The sequence below is a fragment of the Sceloporus undulatus genome, chromosome 6 (assembly GCF_019175285.1).
Source record: "Sceloporus undulatus isolate JIND9_A2432 ecotype Alabama chromosome 6, SceUnd_v1.1, whole genome shotgun sequence".
NCBI lineage: Eukaryota > Metazoa > Chordata > Lepidosauria > Squamata > Phrynosomatidae > Sceloporus > Sceloporus undulatus.
This window is the reverse complement of record NC_056527.1, coordinates 160,174,975-160,199,115: the sequence shown is the minus strand read 5'-3', so window position 1 is coordinate 160,199,115 and position 24,141 is coordinate 160,174,975. Positions and strand designations below refer to the sequence as shown.

Below are 24,141 nucleotides of genomic sequence, written 5' to 3'. Positions count from 1 at the left end.
TGCACATGCTTCGTGAATAAAAATTAAAACGCTATTAGATATTTACAATTTTCTTGAAGACACAAACAAGAAACAATGAAAATACTACTTCACATATGTTGTTTCACAGTGTTACCTGAACTGAGCATTTTGGGATACATTTCAGAAGTTTGTTTAATTAAAGTATTGTGATGTGAGACTTCCTATCTATCCTTCAGGTTACCTTTTACCTCTTCCTTACTATTAGAAGGCTCCTAGTCAATGACATGTGCCCAGCATCCACCTCTTATAAACGTTCCCTAAATGTATAAGGGCTAGGGTCCCAAGTGTCTTCCTCTTATAATTTTAGTCTCTTCAGTAGCGTGTTTTTATGCGCCGATATGGTTTAGAATTCACACAGCCAGAGGCTTCTATTGTAACAAATAAATACTGACTTTATTGACTAACATTTAGCAAGAATGTAATTTAGGTATAATAGTTCCAAGGTGTATGGTTATACAGTATAAATAATACAGGTGAAGGCATTTTACAGTTTCCTCTTTACAATCTCCAATACACTTTTCTCTCCTGCTCAGTATCTTTCTTTCAATTCCCTTCACCTCCTTTCAACTCCTTTAAACTCTCTTAACCTTCCCCTCATTTGACACTCTGCCCTGCACTGAACTCTCCTGAACAGAACTCCATTGGATCGACTTCCCAGTCACTCAGTCCTCCTTTTTATATCTACTCCTTCCCTGGCATCCACTCCATCACAGTCAGCTCAACTGACTGTCAGGAAACCAAGTTTGCCCAGTGACTCCGTCACAAGTATTTATATGCCTTCAGAGCAAATCTGCCCAGGCACAATGGCTGCAATTCAACATCCCTTGGTACAGCGTAAATATACGCATGTAGTTCTATGATACACTGAGCTATAAACCTTCCCACAACTTACAGAAAAGTCCCTGCAGCCACCTTGCATAGCAAATCTGTGCTTCATGGCAAGTAGAGAAGTGTCTGGTTATGGCCACACAGGGAGCTTCAGATATTTTTCAGTAAGCTGGAGGGGACTCTAAGTACTGTAGAAGGAGACAGGGAATACCAACCCCCAAGCAACTGCAAAAGAACAGCCACATGTGTAAGGGAAATCTCTCTGTGTGTGTGTGTCCCTAAATATCATAAAAGCATCAGATCTCATTTGATCTTTGAAGCTTAGCAGGGTCAGCTTTGGTTAGTACTTGGATGGGAGAACACCAATCATAGAATCCTAGAATCACAGAATTGTAGAGGTGAAAGAGACTACAAGGGCCATCCAGTCCAATCCTCTACCAATGAATACCAGGAGCTGTAAGCTATATTTTAGAAGAAGGAACTGACAAAACCACCTGAGTATTCCTTGCCTAATAAGAAAAGCCTATGAAATGCATGGGGTCACTATACATTGACAGGCAACTTGAAGGAACGTATACAAACATACATCCCTAACAGAATACTGACCATTAAAACAATGCAACACTTTTTTTAAAAATGATTTTTTTAAAAAAAAGTTTTGTAACAGATTTTAAAAATGTTCAAACATTTCATTTATATTACTTTTTTTAAAAAAATAATCACATGATTTCAAAGAGTATCTGCATGTAATACATATATTAAAGTCTACCAAGATAATCTCTTTTCAAAAGTGAATCTATGACTATCAAACAACAAATTAAGATCTAGTTTCTACATAAGAGAAGGAGCAGAAAGAGGGGAAATCCTACCGTCAATTTCATAGGCATAAACTTCACCAAAGATCATCCAGTAGGGCTGAAACACTATATCTTTTGCTAGAATCCAGGATGGCTCTTCATTCGGATAAAGTATTGCCTTCCTGGGGACTCCAAAACTGAGCAGAACAAGTGCCATAATCACTACAATGTAAAACATGTTGGCAACCTGTTAAAAAAAGAATTTAGAGTAAAGGAAAATGAAAGAATCCATTACAGTTCAGGAGAGCACTTTATCCCAACACTTTACTCACTTTCTTGGTTTCTTTCAAACCACACATGAAGCTTTTTGACATTTAATCTTTCAAATCACTCAACTGACATCTTGTTCAATATTTACAAGACAGTAAGCTGGATTTAAGATCCTGTAACCTTTTGTTAACAACCTCTTCCATAAGATCTAAGTTCAAACCAAACACTGGGATGCTCTATGTCCAGAAAAAAGAACATACAGTGTCCCCGCGACATATGGTTTCAGCATACACATATGCTGAAAGCAGTGCCGGAAGGAACAATGGTGCGCCCTGCCGCACCGCCGCAAGCATGAGCCTCATTACTTGTAATGGGGCTCAAGCATACATCCAATTTCTTTTACACGGGGGGGGGGGGGGGGGGGGGGGGGTGTAGCCAGCAACCAGAGGTCAAAAATGGCTTTGTTGCTATTTCTGGATGCACTTAAAGCATGTTTGAATTCAAAATACAATTAATACAAGTCTGAGTGAAAAAAAATTAAAGACAATAAAAACATACCAATTTATTTGTATTTTAAAAAATCTTACCATTTTCCCAATCATCATGACGTAAGGTCCAGCATGTTGGTTTACAGCCAGAAAATCCAGTAATCTCACATACCAAAAGATTATATTCAGACAGTACGTTAGTCTTCCAGCAACAAAAACATAATTTACTTCATACGTATTTTCATTGAAATTCCCTTTTGCTCCAAATCTTAATATAAAACCAATGAAGAAGATGATAATGGCTATTGTATCACTGACGTTGAAGTAATCACAGAACCACACTTTAATCTTCTGACTAATCTTCCCAGCCTCTGACATAAAGATCTGTTTTAAAAATAATAAGAAATTGAGCACAATTGGCTTTGTCTTACATCATTAAGAGCCAGATCACATGTAGTTATATATGAACTGAAGCAATCCATGCAAAAAAGATACTGAAGCCACAATCTGAAATTCTTCCACAAAGTAGTTACAGGTGACATTGGTTTGCACTCATTACAGTCTGAATCAGTAAACACATAACATAAAATCATTGTTAAGGCTAGCAAGGCTAGAGAGGAATTTAATCCGGGAACAAGGTGATGCACATGTCCCTATAGCAGACTCTGATTGATAAACTATCATTTTAAAGCAACCATTGATACTTCAATATCCTTTTGTAACTAAGAAAAGCATCTGTATCACTTCTCAACAACAAAAAATCAACAAAACAAGAACCAAATCATCAACATCATTTGAACAGGTCCACAGAAGTTGCAAAATTGGAGAAATGTAGACACTAGTCCTCACCCTATGCTTCATATTGGAATAAGTCTCATCCACTAAGTCTAATGCTTGTTTGGCAACTATGGCTGGCCTCCCCTTAGTGGTATATACAAGTGTCAATGATATGCCTGCATTTGTCTCTTTTTGGTCAATACAAACGTTGCTACTCCCCTCTACAGCACCCCTAGACCTACCACGGAGTCAACTGGAGGCCCAGTGTTAACCGTTCAATACCTGGTGGAAGGGGACAAAGGATCAAAGACGTTTCTGACTATATCTCCATCGCCTGACCTGAAATGATTATATCATCCACTGTAGGACCTCAGTGGAGGATGCAATATATTTCACATCTGCAGGAACATACACATATTCTTCTCCAATTCCACACCACATTTATAAGGCGTGGAATGGTTTGGGATGGCTGCAAGGACTCCATGGTAGTTTTAAGGATCGATAAATCACCAACTATAATGTAGTACGTACAGTATGCTGGACCATACAGGATTGAGGTCTATATGTGAGGGATAAACAGAGGCTCAATGGCCATCTGTTGGAGGTGCTTTGATTGGGAGTTCCTGCATGGCAGTGGGTTGGACTGGATGGCCCTTGTGGTCTTTTCCACTCTATGATTCTATTAATCCATGGTAATTCTGTTATATATCAACACAACTTTTGATATCTATTCTGTTAGGATTCAGTGACTACACTACAGTTTAGACACACACATAGTAATAATGCAAATGTACATGTTTAATACTAGCTATGAATGGCTATTCTTCATAACAGGTAAAAAATAAAGCACAAGGTGGAATCAGTGCATGCTTTCCTACATAGCTCACTGGATATACACAATTCTCTTTTGGACCCGAAAAATGCTGATGCTTCTATGTGCATAAACAGCATACATGAACAAATTGCACACCTGATTCCTATACAGTATAGCAACTATCACTAGTATGGTTTCAGCCCTTGCATACTGCATTTAAGAAGCACATTCCTTATCCAGAAATTATTTTTTAAAATCTCATGATACATATCAGTAAACTAAAGAGTGCAAATGCTACAAATGCCAACCTACCTCACGGATTTTCTCAATAGCTAATGTGAAAATATATGAAATGACAATCCATTCTTGAACTGAAGGTAGCTCTTCCATCTTCACAAGAACCACAAAGGTGTAAAGCATAAGAAATCCTAAGTAGGCCAACTAGAAAAGCAAAATGTACATAGAGGTTACGTACAAAAATTCCATGAAAAAGTAGATTTGCAAAAGCAAAAGCAAAAGCAACTCACTGTGTTAAACCAGAACTTCACTATTGGTGCATGATAGAAGGCATAAAACTTCCGTGTTATGGGTAGCTTCTTGGGTTTTATTACAGTCTCCATATCATGTTTCCCTTCAGTACTGTCCATGATCCGTACTTCTTTAAACACTTCCTAACATAAAAAATACATTTTAAAACTATGTATGAAGGTTATAATTAGTTTTTTTCTGATAAAAATATTGAATGGGACTGAGGCTTACTCATCCTTAAAGAAGGCCCACTGAAGTCAAAGGACTTTAAGGCAGTCATGACTAACTATCTCCCTGATTTCAGTGGGTGCTTTGAAAGGATGACTCAGTCTGCATCCAATCAACTGTGTGTGAGCGTGCACATGTGCATGGAGTTACCATTGGTATCTCTTCTGCTATGTTCTGGAAGTTGTTTTCACTGTCTTCCATTGTCATCTGATGTGCATCTTGAGACTGAGGAATATGGGACATTTCCGCCTTCGTCTTGTATTCCAGCATTAGTATGGTAGGGGGAAGCAAGATGCTCAGTATCACCTGTAAGATTTATTGATTGTGTTATATAAAAATAAATCCCAATTTAAAGGTATAATTAAAGAAACTAAGAAAACCACCCAGCACACAGAAGCCTCTGCACCTTGCCTTACAGCAAAATCTGTCAGGTAGCAAGTAAAATATGTAGAAGTACATTTTTTAAAATGTACAAACATGCACAGGATGCTTCATACTACTCTTGAGGAGAAAATATCTGTAGTACCCATTATTTTAATTTGTGCTTGCTGCCTTCTGCAGCCAATGTACAAAGTTAACTAAATTAGTCATCCTACTTCCATTAAATATATATACATACATTTAAATTCAGGAGCACACCCATCTTCATTTAGGAAAATGGGTTTACTTAGTTGACTAGCAAAGGCAAATGAGAGGTGACAAACTGGAACATAAAACAGACAACAGTACATTCTGTTTTCAAATGATGTGTTAGGTTGTCCTTGTAACAACTCTGCACTTTTAGAGAATTTTAATATAGTATGACATGGTGGAGTAAATTTTCAGTATGACACATAGAGAGAAATGCAACTCTGCTACTGTTAATCCAGACTATACCGGTTTCCTTGATATTACACCATTCTGAAAACTTACACCCCATTCATATCCTAGTGATTTCTCCAAATTCATTTGGCCCTCTCATTTGCTCATCTTAGGCTCTGAAAATGTAAACGTAAATTTCTACACCACATTTTACTTTACTACCTGTAGAAAGCTTAATGGCATTTAAAATTTTACAAAGGGGTTTCAGTCTGTTAATGTTTCACCACTAAATTTTTAGTAGTATATTAGTTCTCATGATGATCTAAATATCCATCTCTGGTTAAGAGCTACTTGCCTGATTTCTGCCTTCTACCTTTCTGTACCTTTTTTAAAAAAATAAAGCATCAAAAGAAGAGTTATTGTTCATTCAAGTACCACCTACAGCTTTGATTTTATGTAAGCCTAAATAAAGAATACACTGAGGATTCAATGTGTTTCCCCTTTCATTTAAGCATTATTACAGTGATAATAAAAGTGATGGATTTCACTAAACATGAATATATGAAAACAAGTTACCTTGTACCATGAATTCTTCCTCATGTTCAATCTTCCCATCCACATATCAGACAACAACATTTGTGTGCAAGTATGAGCTACAAAAGGGCGAAGACGCGAAGATACTGCTAGTTTAAGGCAGGTGGCATTACTCCAGTTTTTTAGCTCATATGTTAGCAACTTCATAGCCATAGTTTCATCTTGCCGAAATGACTGCTCTAGTAGTTCAACTGCCAGCTGTCCAAATTCACTGTTGGTGGAGGAGAAAGATCACAAAATATACCCATGTTGAAGATGTGCATACGCAACAAGTTATTTGAGTAGTCATCTGTGAACTCACACAAATGGGTTAACTTGTGCCTGTACAGTGAACCATTCAGAACATTCTAGAGCATTACATACGTTTTTGGGTAGTCACTCTGCCCACCTCCAACGCCTCTATATAAGGGCTTCCCACTAAAACGGTCAGCTCCACTGGATGCTGATGCAGCAATCCAAAGGAGAGGCAGCACACGATGAGAGTGGGCAAGATTGTGCAAATTCACAGATGACGATTCAAACAGCTACAATTACAGGTATCGGAACAACCCTCCTACTTTGTGATCTCTGTGACTCACACCAATGGGAGATCAGCAAGCTAAAAAAGTACAAGGTGGGAGTGGCATCGCAAACAAATCAGAAATTTACTGAACACTGAAATCAATGCAACACACCAAAAATAAGCAAAACACCCCATCCCACTGCAAAGTAATATCAATACTGAACAAATTTCAAAAAACAGAACCTAAAACATCAATACACAGTAAGAATCAAAGTGGAGCAGGTAGAATTACCCCAAAATGGTAATAATACAATCAATTAATGGCAGAAAACAGTACAGATCTCCTGAATGCAGTGTCAACTCAAGTCCGCTCTGTAGTGAGAGATAAAAATCATTGGTTGCAACCAGGTAGCTGCCTGACAAATGTGCTCAAGTGGCACACCAGCCAGAAAAGCTGAGGATGTGGCAACAGTCCATGGAAAATGGGCTCAAATTCGAGGCGGAGAGCCCTTTTAAGCCAGGCGAGATGGATAGGTGACACAACCCATTTTAAGAAGCACTGTGATGAAACAGGTAGTCCCGTCTTCACCGAGCAGCAGCAGACCAAGATCACAAAGTGAGAAAGGCCATAGTCCTGTCAATGCAGAAGGTCAAAGCTCATTGCACATTGAGGCAGTGGATCCTCCTCTCAAGTGCAGAAGTAAGATTTTCTATGAAAGCGGAGAGAACAATATCCACCTCTATCCAATACAAGGAGAGGCAGGATACAAATAAATATTGTTGTTGTTGCTGTTATTATTGTTGTTGTTATTATTATATAGTTGACATGGAAAGCAGACACAATCTTAGGCAAAAAAGTGATGTCAGGTCCCAAGATGGCACCATCAGGATGAAAGGTCAGGTATGGATGATCCAGATGGAGAGCAAATGGCATGGAGGGAGGGCTCTTCTTCAGGCTAGGCCTGATGGAGTTGGGCCTACCTTTTCACTCTCCTCCAGGCCAGATGATGACAGATAGCATGTGGGGGGGGGGGGCTCTTCTTCAAACTAGCCTTCTTGTTCTTGTTCTGGAATACAGATTTGAAAGCTCTGAGAGCTTTCCACACCACTAACAGTTGGAGAGAGTTGATATGTATGGTTGATTCTGTGGCAGACCACATTCCTTTCATCATCAGCCCCTCTGAGATGGTTTCCAACCTCTCATAGAACCATCAATAGTAACCTGAAGACTCATAGAACCATCAATAGTAACCTGAAGAGTGGAGCTGAGGCAGAAGAAAAGGCATGCCCACCTAGATGTTGACAGACAGGAGCCACCAATCGAGAGACTTGTGTACAGAATTTCCAAGCAACCCTGTGTTGAACCTAAAGGATGTGGTGGTGGGAGGTGTGGATTGAAGGACATCAGAGGAAAGATATTTCCAGAATTCGATGGCATAGTCTCTGGCTGTGATATCAAGGATCCACACATTTGAGGTAATGGAGGCTTAAGCAGAGTGGAATTTCACGAGCCTGTTGTGAAAGGGTGGTACAGAGGTGACAAGCACTGATGGACAGTGGTGGCAAGGCAATCATCCTGGTAGTAGTCAAAGGCTCTGAGATTTCTTGGCAGTGATTGGACTTGAATTTGGGGACAGAAACTGAAGACTTCTGCACAGCTTTGGAAGACAGTGGAAAGGCATGGCAATACTAGCCCAAGAGGGGCTGTAGGTACACTTGGAGGTGAAGTCATATCTGTACCATGTGTACTTGAACTTTGAAGTAGGCTGAACTGGGGGTTGAACCCATACTTCTTGACAGTACAGTACATTTTCTGTGTCTGCTCTTTCTTGTCAGTGTCAACACGTCCATCCTCACTGAAGGACAAGTCTTCAATGACCAAGCACACTTGATCAAAGCGACCTGACGACCTCCACCAGGCATGTCTTTGAAGTGTTCCAGATCCAACCAAAGCTTTACGTCCACAGTCAGTACCATGAGGGGAAGTCATGATGTGTTACCCAGCCAGTTTGTGTCTCAAATTGTAGCAGAAAACACTGCTCTACAGTCTTCATATCTGAGTTTGATCTCCCCTCCTCAAAAAACACTTCTCCCAAACAGAGGTGACAAAAGTGCACAGTTACAAAGTAACTGCTGACATACAGATGAGGTAGATGGAGATCCTGCAGAAGAGGACAGCAGAAGAATGGAGTTCCTTGCCCATCTATTCCAATTTTTACCTTGTTTATCAGCTCATATTTAGTGAAGATGTCAAGATGCCTGGGACTGGGCCGCATTGATGATAATTTAATTAGGCTTAGGGTATATTCCATGCCAAAGATTGTCTGAATCCTGAATTCTGTATAGAGCCTCTATCCTGCTGGAGCTAGAGGATCTAGAAGAGAGTCAACCAAGACTTGCTGATAACCTATAGAAGGTATGGAAGCATGTGCAATGTAGCTAGAAACACAGGATCATCAATCTGTATTTGGGACTGCATTACCATCAGATTTAGCAACTTTGCCATCCACATCATTTGGTCTACAAAGTCTCAAAAATCATCAGTAGGAGAGGATGGATCTACTCCAACTAACAGCTTCAAAGGAGATTTTTGGGATGGCAGCCAAGTGTCAGACCCAAACTCAAAAGATGACGTAGCAGAGGTCAAAGGCAGATGGACCCTGGTGTCAGCTGCAACTTCAGACTGTTCATTAGTAGCTTGAAGGTTGCTGCTGAATAGCTTGCACAGGAATTGATATCTTACTGGGTCAAAAAATACTCAACGAAAAAAACATATAGAACATTGATTTCAAAATATTTTGATCAGTGACAGCTCCAACTTCCTTTTCTGATTTCTTCTATGTTATTTCACCCCCAAAACAACTAATAAGAAACAAGAAGCTTAATTTTAAACAAAGATTATTAAGCTACCAAACTGAACTCATGGCAACCCAAGCCACTTTAATCTCCTAAAGTAAAATACAGGACATCAGTGTAATAAACGAAAAAATAACTATTTGAAACCAGATTAAAATGTATAGTTCTGCACTTAACTCACAAATTGCAAATTTTATCCATGGCTTCTAGAATATTTAGTACGATAGAATATTTACTTGGAATACTGTTTCAGTTCCTCCGAGGTATCATCAACAAGGTCACTTTGTTTAGATTCATAGGCCATTGAACGATAGAGTTTGCAGGCTACTAAGGCTTTTGCCATAGACTCTTCACCATGCTGCCAGAAGAAGAGGGCCATTTTTTGCCTCTTCATTAGTACTGCCCACAGCAATAATTCATTAAGAGGATAAGGAAAGCGTCTTGTTTCTGGATCATCAATGTCTACTATGTCTTCTTTGGTTTTCTTCTTTTTCCCTTCATCTGTAGTAGTATCGGCCTTTTTTAAAAAAGAAAAAGAAAGGAAGGAAAATAGTACAATTTTAAAGGTTTTAGGGCAGAAGCACAGCTTTATGAAAAGTAGACAGATGTACTATAAAACAGTATCCATAATCTAAAGAAGTGGTTCTCAGCCTTTGGTCCTCCATTTGTTTGGGACGTCAGATTCCAAAAGCCCTAGCCAACTTGGTTAACAGTCAGGAATGATGAAAGCTGAAATCCAAAACATCCAGAGGACCAAACGTTCGGGAACCACTGTTCTGTCCCAGGGAGGCCAGAATGGCCCTCTACTCGTTGGCCTTCCGCCAGCAGACTAAGACCTACCTGTTCGGACAGGTATTTAAAACAGAAAGTTTTTAAAGCATGGGCAGGAATGTTGTATTGTTTTAAAATATTTTAACTTTTTTATCTTTTTAACTGTATTTAACATGTAATTTGTTTTAATACTGTAATAATTTAATTCTATTTTAATGTACCATTTTGTATGCTTTTAACTGTACTGTTTTTTAATGTTGTGAGCTGACCTGAGTCCAAGTTTTGGGGAAGGGGAGAGTCGTCATCATCATCATCATCATCATCATCATCATCATCATCATCATATCAAACTATACAAACACAGGCAGGCAGACCCCCCAAATATGTTCCAACAGATGTTTGTTTAATTAGTTGACTTCGATATTGTAAAGGCATGATATTGTAGCTAGTTTGCATTACACTTGGTATCCGCAGAGGTTTAGTTCCAGACCAGAACCTCCTGTAGATACCAAACTCCATGGATGCTCAAGTCCTATTAAATACAATGGCATTGTAAAATTGTGTCCCTGATATAAAATGGCCACATCAAGGTTTGCTTTTGGAATTTATATATTTTAAAAATATTTTCAAGACATGGATGGCTGAATCCATGAATAAAGATTCTGTGGATGTGGAGGGCTGACTGTATATGTCAATGTTCTATTTATGTAGATTACACACCGAACTTTCAGCTACTGGGTGGTTAAAACATTTGGTCAAATCTGCAAAAACTGGACTGTTGTACCAGTAACAGAGAGAAGAAGCCAAATTCTGTTAAAGGAAAAAATATAAACCCTTCTAATAAATTAAAAGGCTCTTGTAGATAACCAAGGTAAACGTATCAGAGCGAGAGGGACAAAAAGATGAATGCATTTTTACCAAGAAAAAGGTTGATGCAATTTGACACCTTACTACAAAGAAATGTCTCATGAAAGCCAACAAAACAAAAATATCCCTTAAATCTTGCTCTATTAAGCAAGAGAAAAGCACTGCAATGTTCCATGGTCACCAAGAGAGAGCTTTCAGTTAGCTGGAGGAAGAAAATGCCAACTCTCAAAGTTGTCATTTCCTTTGCACATGTCAAAAGTTGCTGCTGCTGTCTGAACTGTCTCCATCACTTGTGCAACTCCAATTTCAATTACTGTATCTGCTCTTCAAAATGTTATTGGTTACAAGTAGTACACGATGCTATTTATATGCTTCTTGGTACACACCATGATCAAACCAAAAAAGGCAAGAATCTTGTTCTCTCGGTTTGATATCTATCTCCTCCAGCAGGCTACTATGTGCCTCATACCTTTGGTTTGTAAGGCTGTGCAGTTTTGATGAAGTGATTATGTCTCATTTTCTCTTTCTTATCCACCCTGTTTCCAAAAGGTTCGTGGCTTTTACGCAGTTGAGGGGTACTGCCCAAAGCATTTCGCCCAGAACGCTGAAAATTGAATATAAAGAAAATAAAATTAAAAATAAAGAAAATTTTAAAAAAACTACAGTGCTTAATGCACATTTAAGCACTGTCTGCATTATGTGATATTATGATGTTTCCTAAAAAGATTGCAAAACCTAACTGGTTTGTAAGTTATTAATAAGATAATCGTATACTAATGAGAAAACAAGCTATTCTAGCTGTTCATTAAGAGTCTTCAAAAAATTTCAAGTTCTTCAGCAAGCTTCACATGCAATGCTACAATAATATAGGCCCATTTGAAAGATTATGTTTGCTGTGATAATGTAAGCAAAGTGGGCACTTAAAAACACAATCCAGTCAAGTTAAGCATTTAACTCACCAAACAGTACTATTGTAATTGTACAGCAGAACAGTTAAAATGTCAATGTGGCCCTTAAAGTTGGAAAGATCTTTAGAGAAATACTCTTCCAACTCCAGTTAGAATATGTACATTAGGTGGTTTGAATTGATTAAATATGTCATCCCAAAGCAACCACATACCCGATTGCTCCCACTGAGACTGTTGTATATTACTCTGAAGCGTTTTCGTGTGTAAGTGCACCTGTAGGTTCCTCCCATCAAGTACTCAACAACAAGTCCCACATCAATTAAAGTAAGTTTATATCCTGGAGGAAGGTTTCCCTGCAAACAAGGTGACATTAGTTCAGAATACTTAAATATGTTGCAGACTCTTTATAGCATATCATCATCCTCGACAAAGATAGTAAGGGAAGAGCCATATCTTAATGATAAAGCACATGCACTTTGTGAGAGTGGGTCTGTGTCCAAACCTTGATGTGTCTAGTTAAAAAAACTTCAAAGAGCAGTCCTGAGAAAGATATGTGGTTTAACACATAGAGCAACCTCTGCTGGCTGGGCAACTGGGATCAATGATTCAGCTTTCCAAATTAGATATAATATCAAACCATTGTTTGCTTTGGCTAAACCAGGGGTAGGCAACCTGCGGCCCGCGGGCCGGATGCGGCCCGGCAAGGCCTTGGGACCGGCCCCAGCCCGGTCCTTCCGCCAATTGCCGCCGGGGCCTTTGGGGGGGCAATTGTCTATAGAAGCCTCAGAAACATGCATTTATATTAACATTTTTTAAAAAAATCAGCAAATTTTTTCATGTGTCCTCCATTTTTTAAAAAAAGTGTCTTCCATTTGAAAATTTTGTCCTACATTTGTCCTGGTTTATTTATATATTTAATTTTTTAAAAATTATTTCTTTTTTTTTTGACTTTGGCCCCCCAGTTGTCTGAGGGACAGCAACCCGGGCCCCCGGCTCAAAAAGATTGCCTACCCCTGGCTAAACTCTCTGTGGTAGCATGACTGTACAGAGTTTGAACAACCACTTTTCCCTCCACCTTACACACTGTCTATTCTGGTCAAATTCTTCAAAAATTTACTCTTTGGGAAGCAAGATGTTTACATGTCAATTCAAACAATACAGCATTTAGCAATAAGAAAAGCACAGAAAGCCAAGTATGAGATACAAAGAATGAGGCCATAAAAGTTCATTCTAAGATGGCAGGGGCAATCCACCATGAAGGGGTTTATCCCTATCTGCCAACCCAACAAGGCAGAAGTCTATGCTCTTTTCAGTTACTACTGTTATGACTTCTCCATCAGTTTCATTATCTAGCTCTGACTCAAATCCTATATCTCAACATAAACCTATCATGTTGCTTCTCCTTCTCTCTGTCACCTTTTCAAAATATTTTATTAAGGCAATCAACCAAACACACACTAATTTTCAATATCTAAAAAAATACAACAAATAAGTAATCTAACAGCAAACAAAACTTTACACAAGGCTAAACACACACACACACACACTAAACAGGATCAAAATTTATTTTTTGTTATGATCTTAAAGAATTTTTTAATAAAATAATGTACCATTGGTATTTAACCCCAAAAGATTTCTAAGATGTATACAGATTCCTCAAAGTTGTGTTGGAAATGTTACAAAACAGAAGAACTTTTCTTTGTATGTGGTGGGTTTGTGAAACAGCTAAAAACTATTCGACTTAAACCCATAATTTGATGGATGACATTTTGAAAATTAAACTTCAGTTGGATCCTGAATTATTCTTATTATGTCTTTAGTTACACAGCACTGCAGGATTGCACAGCTCACTTATGTTCTGCGCCATCTCATCTCTACTGGCAATGTAAGGTAGAGATGATGGTGTAACAGTCGACTCTTTGTATAATTTATATAACGAATGAATAAAGTCAACATGAATTAGGAAGAAAACGCTATTTAGTTTGTTATTCATGCAAATCATGAAAGTATTTTATTAATTAAAATCTGTACCTGTTTGGCATCTCGGACAAGGTGAAATAGCGCAGGATTTGTTGGGCCTTGTTTCTTGAGGTGGAACATAAAAATACAGAATTTCAGCATGTTACAAAACACCAGTACAATGGCAAATTCAAACTGTGGTATTTAAAATACCAAGACTCCGCCTTGTCATTAATGTATTTTATTAAAATAGAAACACTCTAAAGCCGCGATTCTCAACCTGTGGGTCGTGACCTCTTTGAGGGGTCAGTTTTCTTTTCAAACAGCTTTCTTCTCAAAGCCCCTTTCTGCAATTATTTCAAAGGCCATACATAAAGTTTGAGTATCACTTATCTGGAATTTTGAAAACTGAAGTACTCCAAAATCTACAACATTTTGACCTACAACACTAGTACAGTCCTCCCTTCCCTTATTCAAGCGGCGCACACACCATTGATAAAATTCTCCCATGGCTTCAGCATATGCTGAAAGCTGCAGAAGTGAAGCCCGCATATGGCACAGGCTCAATGTACTGTAGAATGTACATGCACTGTACTTGTGAAGCTAGAGAGAACTGAGGCTGGAGAGAGACATGAGGATCTGTAAAATAGCAGGAATACACACGTCCTGCCATTTCACAGATCCTTAGTCTCTCACCAACCTCATTACGTCTCATTATGTATATGCAAATAAAAGTGTGCCAAAATGAAAAAAATCCGAATTATGGAACACCTCTCATCCCAAGCATTTAGGATAAGAGAGACTAAACCTGTATTCTGAAATGTAGTTAGGATTTGTAGGTGCCAATTCCATAAAACTGTAAAGCAAATTCAATTTTTATTACGCCTCCCACAATTTAAGAAATTCTCTTCAACAAAAGCAATCCTTTGTTGCTCAAGCTTGCATCATGCAGTCTTTCTTGTGTCATTTCCACAAAGATATTTTAAAATTATTTCTATACACATGTTGAAGGTTGGCTCTTGAATTAAAAACTAAAAATACAGGCTTGCAGCCCCTGTGCATTTAGAATGGCAGCTCACATTTTGCATTTCAGGTTCTGTACCATTATTTAAGTTATTTATATGAAAAGAACAATCTGTCATTGAAACTGTATTTCCAAATAATTAGTGCAAGAGACATTGTTGACACAGTATCCAACACTGAATGCAAAGGGTTTATTCCCCCATCTCAAATAGAAGTTGTAACTATAACATCCACTTTTACATTATAATTTTTTAAAAACAGAGTTCAGGAATTTTGCAAAAGAATTTCCATTAACTTACAGTGTTATAAAGTTCTTCAAGCCTTGGAATTGTGAGAAATTTGTGCATGCTTACTCCATTTTCAATAAGAAGTTTCACAAAGGCAACTCTGTCCATCACAAGAGCATCCAACATTGCCTGCTCCAAAGATCCAACCTGAAGATGTAAAACAATTCTTACAATGGAATTAAATAATGCATATGGTAATATGAAACTTGAAAAAGAAAAGCAATGAGCTAAAATCTTATGATACTTTCTTTGCACTTGAAATAGGTTCTCTTGAAGCACCAGAACTTATTGATGTACAATTTTAAAAGCCAAGCCTAATGAATTTAAGTGTCAGTGTTGTGTAGTGGTTTGAGTGTTTGACTCTGGACACCATGGTTCAAATCCCTGTTCAGCCCTGGAAACTCACACCTTGGGCTAATTACACGTATTCTGCCTCAAAGGAAGGCAAAAGCAACCTTTCCCGTAAAAAAAATCTTGCCAAGAAAATCTCATGATCGGGTTCCTCTAGGGTCATTCTAAGTCAGAAATGACTTGAAGGCACACAACAACAAGAAAATGAATGTTAGCTGAGAAATAAGCAAATGAAAATCTGCCACAATATGCTGATTGCTCTCAAAATGAGAGTACTGTATATTGAGGACAAATGCAGACATTAATGTTCCTGATTTCTTAAAAGGCAAGAATTAGGCCTTCTTCCTTCCATCCTGGTCAGTGTAGAGCAGGAGTAAGGGGCCTATTTCAGCTGTGCCAGACTCTCAGTGGATTACGCTGCTGCTCTTGGCAACTGGTTCCAGTCAACCAGAAGTCACCTTACAGCTGTTTTGGAGACAATGTCCTGGCTGTTTCAAGGTGGTGGTGGGGAAACCACTCCCCTATGAGATTTTCAAAGAAGTAGCCATGTTAGTCTCTTGTAGTGTAAAAAGGAAGGAGAGAGAGAGAGAGAGAGAGAGAGAGAGAGAAGGAAAGCAGCACCTTTAAAACTAACTGGTTTTTATTCTAGCATGAGTTTTGTAGATATGAACCCACTTCTTCAAGTGCAGTACAGTGCATATGCATCAGAAGAAGTGAGTTTATATCCACATACGTTCATGCTAAAAATAAAAACTACTTATAGCACATTCCTTCCCCCACTCCTGAGAGGGTATTCTTGGTCTTACCAAATTCTTTTCAGTTGGATGGGGACCTGGAGAAGGCCAAAGACTACATAGCACACTTCCCTATGGGCTGCCTAATTCCTACTCCTGGCATAGAGTTACCTTTCTACTGCCTCTGATCACATGCATGGTTAGTTAACTACAGTTTGCATGCAACACCTTTGGCAAGGACAGGGAAGGAAGAGGCACACATTTTGCCCAGCTTTTAAGTCTCTGCATGGCTACAAGCAAGCTGCCTGGACTTATTCAAAGGGTTATTACTAGTACAGTCACCCCTCCTTTTGCACAGGGGATTCATTTCGGATCCCCTTGTGAAAACAATATTTCTCCTATATTCAAGCCCCACTGGCTTGAACATAGGCATGGGCACGCAGGCGTGCACCGCAAGCACGCACCCCATTCATTCTCCTTCCATCTGTCCCTTGCACATAAGCGAGGGACACAAATCCAAAAAACAAAGGGGGGACTGTATATAAAACCCTGAATTGCTCAGGATTTAAATATCTGAAGAATTTCATTCCCGAATATGAATCCAACTATGATGTTAGATTGGCTGTGATATCTAGCCCAATGGAAAACCTTAAGAAAAACAGAAAAACAGGAAGAAAATCAACTTACTTTATCACATCCTATTGACTAAAAATAGCATTATTGCTATGGACACGGCAATCCCAGAAAGGAGCCTGGTGGTGCAAAAGGTTAAATGCCTGTACTGCAGCCACTCACTCATAAACCACAAGGTTGTGAGTTCAATACCAGACAGGGGTTCAGGGTTGACTCAGCCCGGCATCTTTCCAAAGTCACTAAAATGAGTACCCCAGCTTGTTGGGGGCCAACTAGCTTACACATTGTAAACCACTTAGAGAGTGCTTGACTGCACTGATAAGCAGTATAGAAATATACTTGCTATTGCTATCGCAGAGCATAACCATACAAAATACTTTAAGCACTTAATGTACATACAACACTACAGCTACACATTGTCTATTACAAAACTGGAAGCACAATTAGGCAGAAAGTTTAATGCATTTACTACAAACCAATATGTACACACACTTATTCACAAACAATTTGTGGATAGAAATATTAAAAAAAATTATCTTGTTTTGTGAATCCAGCCACTTACAAATAACTTAAAGTAATAAAAGACAATATTTGAAGAGATCAAAAATGCCTAGACATGTAAAAAAGTCTTCCTTTGGTAATAAGCAAGTTGGCATACTTGGCACTCAGCAAGCTTCACTGGGGAGGGCATTCCAGTCTGGACAATGCAACTGAAAAGACCCATATCTCAGCCATCTTTCATCTCACCAAAATTGAGTGGATGCAAGGAAGTATCTCTGAAGACTTTCTTTATATTCAGGCATGTTCATGTGGGAGAAGGTGGTCCTTGAAAGATACTTGGATCCCAACCAGTGCAGTTGTTTCAGGGCTGGTATGTGATCTCCATATCCACAATCCTACTCAGTAATATTTCTAGATGTTGTATTGTGAACAAGCTGGAGTTTCAAAGCACTTTCAAAGACAATCTCACACCAGTGTGGTACAGGAGTCCAAAACCAGATGTTACCAAAGCACAGCTCACTTAGGCTAGGCCCTCTCTGACTGAGTCAGCAGCCTTTTCATCAGCCTATACTGGTGAAAAGTATTTGTGACTTGGATTCCACTTGGGCTTTAAAAACAAAGTCAGATGTCATAATGCCCCAGACTGTAATTCTTATCCTTTCGGGGTAGAGCAAACCGATTGAGAACAGGGTGAAAATCACGTTCCAAGTCTGATGAACCACCCACCAACAGTACCTTTGTCTTCAGGCTTCACTCTGTTGGACTTCATCTAGTCCATTAGCAATTTGAAGCACTGATCCACAGCTTCTCCTGACTCTGACGAAAAGTTGGGTGCCATTTGCATACTGATGACATCTCATTCTAACTCCCATACTCCTCCTTTTCTTCTCCCTGATGTAGATCATCTATCAGGGTGACGAAAGCAGTGTCAGTGGCAAACAGAGGTTGGAAACCAGGATGAAATGGATCTAGACAATGGGTGTTGTCCTGTAGTGTCTGGAGTCACATGACAATTACCTGTGCCAGGACCTTGCGCCAAAACAGTATATCTGCAAGATGACTGGTACCATCCCACAGCTGTACATTACATTGTTGGAGCTAACCATGATTGACATCATGTGTATAATCATCTTAACTCCAATTGTACTTAGTTGCAAAGAGAATCTGCTCCAAAAAGAAACAGGAGAAGGAAATTTGCATTGCGAAGCAGGAACAAAGAGAGTACATTACTATATGGTTAGGAGATCAAACAGCATTCTGTCTGCACTGGACCACTATGGTTGTGACAGATTTCCTTTTTAACAATAATTTAAACAAGTCAGTTCTCAAGTAACACTAAACCATAACTTGGTGTTTCCTGCTTGTGCATATGTGCCTCCAAACAAAGCGCAGAGCTCAAACAATGCCTCTTCCTGCACAGTAAGGAAAAGGAATAAAACAAAATTTAATTTAACTTGGCAAAATCCCTACCTTGTCATGATACTCAAATGAAAAATTACAATTTAAAACAAACTGATCAACTGTCAAATAAATCTACGAACGACAAGACTACAAACACTGGACTATTTTCTGTGGCTTGTCTAGGAGGTTAGGGTATATTTTAACCACAATTCCTGGGAAACTTAGGAAGCTGCTAAAGCAAAATTTAAGCTTCTTTTATTTCTTCTATTGATTATGCATGAGGAGATGGGGAAGGAAAGCACACAGACACTGGCTTATCTCTGTACACTATGGTTTTATATTAAATTTGATATTTACATTAAATTTCATATTAAATTTGAGCATGATCACCATCCTATTAAAAATTTGCTACCCCAATTATGATGTTTACATACCAGCCATTGTTGTCCATAAACAAAAACATGACTTTTGGCAATATCAACTCTATCCCATGCAAGGGTAAGGACAAGCTGGTCAAATGCAGAAGCATTGGTACCTAAAAAACAAACAAAAAAATAACATAACAACAGACTTGAAATTGTTCATCATAAAAACCTATTTTCACAAGTGATCATATCTGATAGTGATGAAAACTAAAATCAACTGATTAAATGACTTTGCTTAATTTACAAAGGTAACACAAAACAAAACATATCCATTTCATGAGATAAAATATACTAAGATTATGACATTGTGGAAATATTTTTGAAACTGATATTATTAAAAGTGAAAAGTGATACATATTTGCCCCATCTCCAAAGAACTACAGATTATAGTGTATTGTTAAGGCAGATCTGCCGGGGTGTGTGTATGTACCTGTGACAACCATTGTCATCAGTAACCTCCCCCACCATATTTTGGAGGACACTTTGAAAAGGAACAAAACATTTTGCTCTTATCGAAAGTTGCAGGTAGCATTACCCTCATTTGGAATGCCTTGTGAAGGTGTCACATGGTTATATCTGATCAACTATGTGGTATATGCTGACACCACATAATAACGCAGATAGCATACATTTAAGTGGGACTACTACCGAGAGACTATGCACTTAAACAGGAGAGTACTTCCAAAGCAGTTGCCTATCTGTGAGTAAGCAGGCAGAAACAATCATGAAGCAAGGTGAACAAAGGTTTGGGATTTCCCCCCCACCGTTAATATGTCAGTACAACCCTAACTATGTTTTCAAGGGCAAAAACTTACCTTTTAGTAGCGCTGTAAGGATTGCAACATCAATATCTTGATGCTCATCAGATCCAATATGGAATACAGTTATCTGTTTTTGAAATTATATGTAAAAAAGTTTTCCAAATTTTGCAGCATTATTTGTCTTTACATAAAAACTTAAAACTATTCAGCTTCAGCATATAAAAAATTCCAAATTCATACAACCGAATAACAATTAAATGAAACAACCTTACTAATATATTACTGTTATGCAAGTACTTCAAGTATCAGCATGTACAACCAAGAAATTAAAATTAAGAGTAAAAAGAGAGTGAACTATGCCACATTTCAATTAAAATTCCTGGTACATCAGTAAGAACAAAACTCTTCTTTTTTCCTTAAGCACTTAGTGCTTCCCTCTCCATTTTGGAATGGCTTAAAACTGATTAAGCCTCTGATGAGACCTGGGTTCCCAGTTAATACTCTCTTCCTTTTTTGATCTGAGGGAAACTAGTTTTAACTGTGGTGTAAGCCATTAATCAAGGCATTATACCCTGGTTGCCAATGCTAGTCTCCAAAGAAAGCATAAACCATCCCTTGCTAGGTCGCATATATAAATAATCAATGGCTTGCTAAATACCAGAAGGGACAGATTGCACCACATGAAATAAGAAGAAAACCCCATTCTTACTTCAGGTTCAAACATATATCATCAATTAACATTCACTGCTGTATTATGTCTGAACCCACCACAATATTCTAAGGTGGGGGGGGGAATCTGCTTTTAAAAAGTAAGACAGAGGTGCAAAATACACTGAACATATATTTGGGAAGGTTGAGGAAGAGGGAAGTCAAATAATTAAACACAAATTAATATGAAAATGAACACAACTGGGAAAGAAAAACATATATTTTTACAGCAAAAAAACAGGCATGTTTTCAGCCACAGGCTTTATTAAAAAATAAAGCCAAACCAGACTGGTGTTATACAAACAAGCTTGGATGTAATCTTGGGCTTGCACATAGCCTCCTCTCCTCTTTCCTGCTCTTACAAGAGGTAATTCCCCCTGCCCATGCTTGGAGTAAACCATGGTTTGTTGTTTTATCTCAGATGTCAATGACAGCTTGTGCTTGTCCTGCAATCAGGAATCAAGTGCTGATTTGCAAGAAGAATGGAAGGTAGCATTGGTGATAGAAAACAATCAGTGCTATGTCTGATCAATGCCTGGATGGAAGATTACTTGGAATTTCATGCATGCCATCTTCAGCTTCATCAAGAAATAAAATATAAATGTGTGAGATTTCTCCCAGACCCAACTCTAGTGGGCCACTGAGATATGACTGAACCAAGTAATACACACAAGCAGCATAGGCAGAAAAAGATTACAGCCCTAGAAAGAATAAAAGTAAACTATAGTGTCAGAGCAGGGCAATTTTAACTGCTCATAGATTCAAACACTTAAAAATATACAGTATACAATACAGAATAGTGTTGTGAAAATAGCAATCCTTTGTTATTGTATACAATACAGAGATTCACTTACAAGCTCTCTTTTTTTCATGCACTCCAGCAATGTCTGGAACAAATGAACTGCTTCACTCTGGCCAAAATTAAATGTCTTTTTGATGGTTGAAATGATTTCAGGTTCAACTCCATCAGGTATATTTCTGATTTTTCCCCCCAAGAAAAAAAAGGCAAGAAAGAAATGCTTGTCATTAGGATAAATACAGGATAGGAGGCACAACTTCTTTTGTTCAAAGCAGCCTCATAGTATACTCATGACTTTCAAAGAGCAAGATTCTTATCTCTCAAGGAAATGTTCTTCCATTTCAAGATACAAATGTTCTTCCATTTCAAGATACAGTGGTGTGAAATATTCCTCACATGAAAAGGAACTAAAATTCAGGGGTAAATCAGCTATCTTTGGATGAAGAAGGCTACAGAGTCATAGAATCAGATTTGGAAGGGATCTTAGGAAAAAAAATACATGGTCCAGTCCTTGTTTACTGCAGACTCTGCAATGCAGAATGCCAGCTATACTGCTGACAGATGGCCATCAAGCCCCTGTTTAAATCAGAGATGGGCAACTACAGGTGGTCCAGGAACAAATTTTCTACTCTGGGACCCTCAGAAGGATGCACATACTGCCAAAGATTGGGCAGGCGGCTGGGAACCTAGCCTAAGAAGTCACTAGAAACCAATTTCATACTTTTAGGAGTAGTAATGTTTATTGCGATTACAGACCAAAAGATAAACTATAAGTGTTACAAAGGAACAGATAGCAAAAAGATAATCACGTACACTGGAGATCCACTTTGTATTTTGAAAAATAGATGTTTGGGGATGTTAAACAGTACGATACAGGGACGCTGTAACCTACTTAAAAGGTAATCACAAATGGCTTCCAGGATTCACCCCCTTCTTTGGGTCAGAGAAAAGACAGTCCTGCCAAAAGGGGTTGCAAAAAGAAGTCATAGGGGGCACATGCAGCCATAGGATCACACTTTGCACACCTTTGATTTAAAAAGAATACTTGGATCATAAGAGTTGGAAGAGATCACAAGGCCCATCCAGTCCAACCTTCTGCCATGCAGGAAAACACAATCAAAGCAAGCCTGACAGATGGCTGTCCAGACTCTGTTTAAAAATCTCCAAAGAAAGAGACTCTGGAACACTCCAAAGTAGCGTGTTCCACTGTCATACAGCTTTTACTGTCAAGAGGTTCTTCCTAATGTTGCGGTGGAATCTCTTTTCCTGTAGTTTGAATCCATTTCTTGGTGTTCTAGTCTTTGGAGCAGCAGAAAACAAGCTTGCCCCATCTTCAATATATTATCCATCCTTTCAAATATTTAAACAAGATTGTCATGTCACCTCTTAACCTTCTCTTCTTCAGGCTAAACATACCCAGCTCCCTAAGCCACTCCTCAGAGGGTGTAATTTCCAGACCTTTCACCATTTCACCATTTGGTCACCCTCCTCTGGACACACACCAGTTTGTCAATATCCCTCTTGTCCAGTTCTGTGGTGTCCAGAACTGGACACAGTATTCCAGATGAGGTCTGACCAAACCAGAATAGAGTGGCACTATTATTTCCCTCACATTATACTCCTACTGATGCAGCCTAGAATTGCACTTGCTTTTCAAGCTGCATCATGCTGCTGACTCATGTTTAGCTTCTGGTCTACTAAGATTCCTAAATCCCTGCCTCAGTGCAGTACCTTCCATTTATCTCTGTTGAAATTCATTTTGTTTGTTCTGACTCAGCTTTATAATCTGTTATGGTCATTTTCAATTCTGATCCTGTCCTCTGGGGTATTAGGTACCCCTGACTTATTTGGTGTCATTTGCACATTTGATAAGCAATACATCCAACAAAGGGGAATCTGCCTTGTCCTAAGGCAGTCTCTTCCACTTCTGAACAATTCTCACTGTTAGGTCTTCCTAATACTTAAGCTGAAACCTATTTGCAATTTCTCCCTGAAATTCTCTTGCATTTGGTCTCCGTATTGGTCTGAATCCTGCTTCTTTAGTAAGACAGAGCAGACCTATTCCATATTCTGCATAATAGCCTTTAATATATTTGAAAAGTTTTATAATGTTTCTCCTTAATCACTACTTTTCTGGACTAAATAGATCCAGGTCTTTTACACATTCTTTATATGACTTGGATTCCAGAGTACTCTTCATCATGGGTGCTTTCTGGTAGGAACTCTAACTTGTCGAGTGGAGACAGTACTCAAAATGTTGCCTGATCAGTGGGGAACATAGTGGATCTATTAATTCCAGTGACCTGGATATTTTACTCCTGTTAATTATTGTGAAATAACATTCTTTCGACACCAAGGAATGCATATCATCTGGCCTTTGAGACCTGAACTCATTTAAACTACCTTGGTGCTATTTGTGTTCTATAAATGTCGACATTATAGGGCCAGATGGACCAATGGTCTAACTCAGTAGAAGGTAGATTTTCATGTTCAAATTTATTATTAAAAA

The 24,141-nt window shown here is 38.6% G+C and overlaps 1 protein-coding gene across 1 annotated transcript in view; it reads right to left on the bottom strand.

Moving 5' to 3' along the window:
- Positions 1-24,141, bottom strand: part of TRPM7 (transient receptor potential cation channel subfamily M member 7) — a 71,300-nt gene that overhangs the window by 18,052 nt on the left and 29,107 nt on the right. The window contains 15 exon segments of the mRNA XM_042472217.1: positions 1-8; positions 1,719-1,893; positions 2,504-2,788; positions 4,308-4,436; positions 4,523-4,666; positions 4,902-5,057; positions 6,129-6,357; positions 9,741-10,021; positions 11,612-11,746; positions 12,263-12,403; positions 14,082-14,135; positions 15,332-15,466; positions 19,374-19,474; positions 20,180-20,252; positions 21,688-21,811. Of these exon segments, the coding sequence (XP_042328151.1) occupies positions 1-8; positions 1,719-1,893; positions 2,504-2,788; positions 4,308-4,436; positions 4,523-4,666; positions 4,902-5,057; positions 6,129-6,357; positions 9,741-10,021; positions 11,612-11,746; positions 12,263-12,403; positions 14,082-14,135; positions 15,332-15,466; positions 19,374-19,474; positions 20,180-20,252; positions 21,688-21,811 (2,170 nt within the window).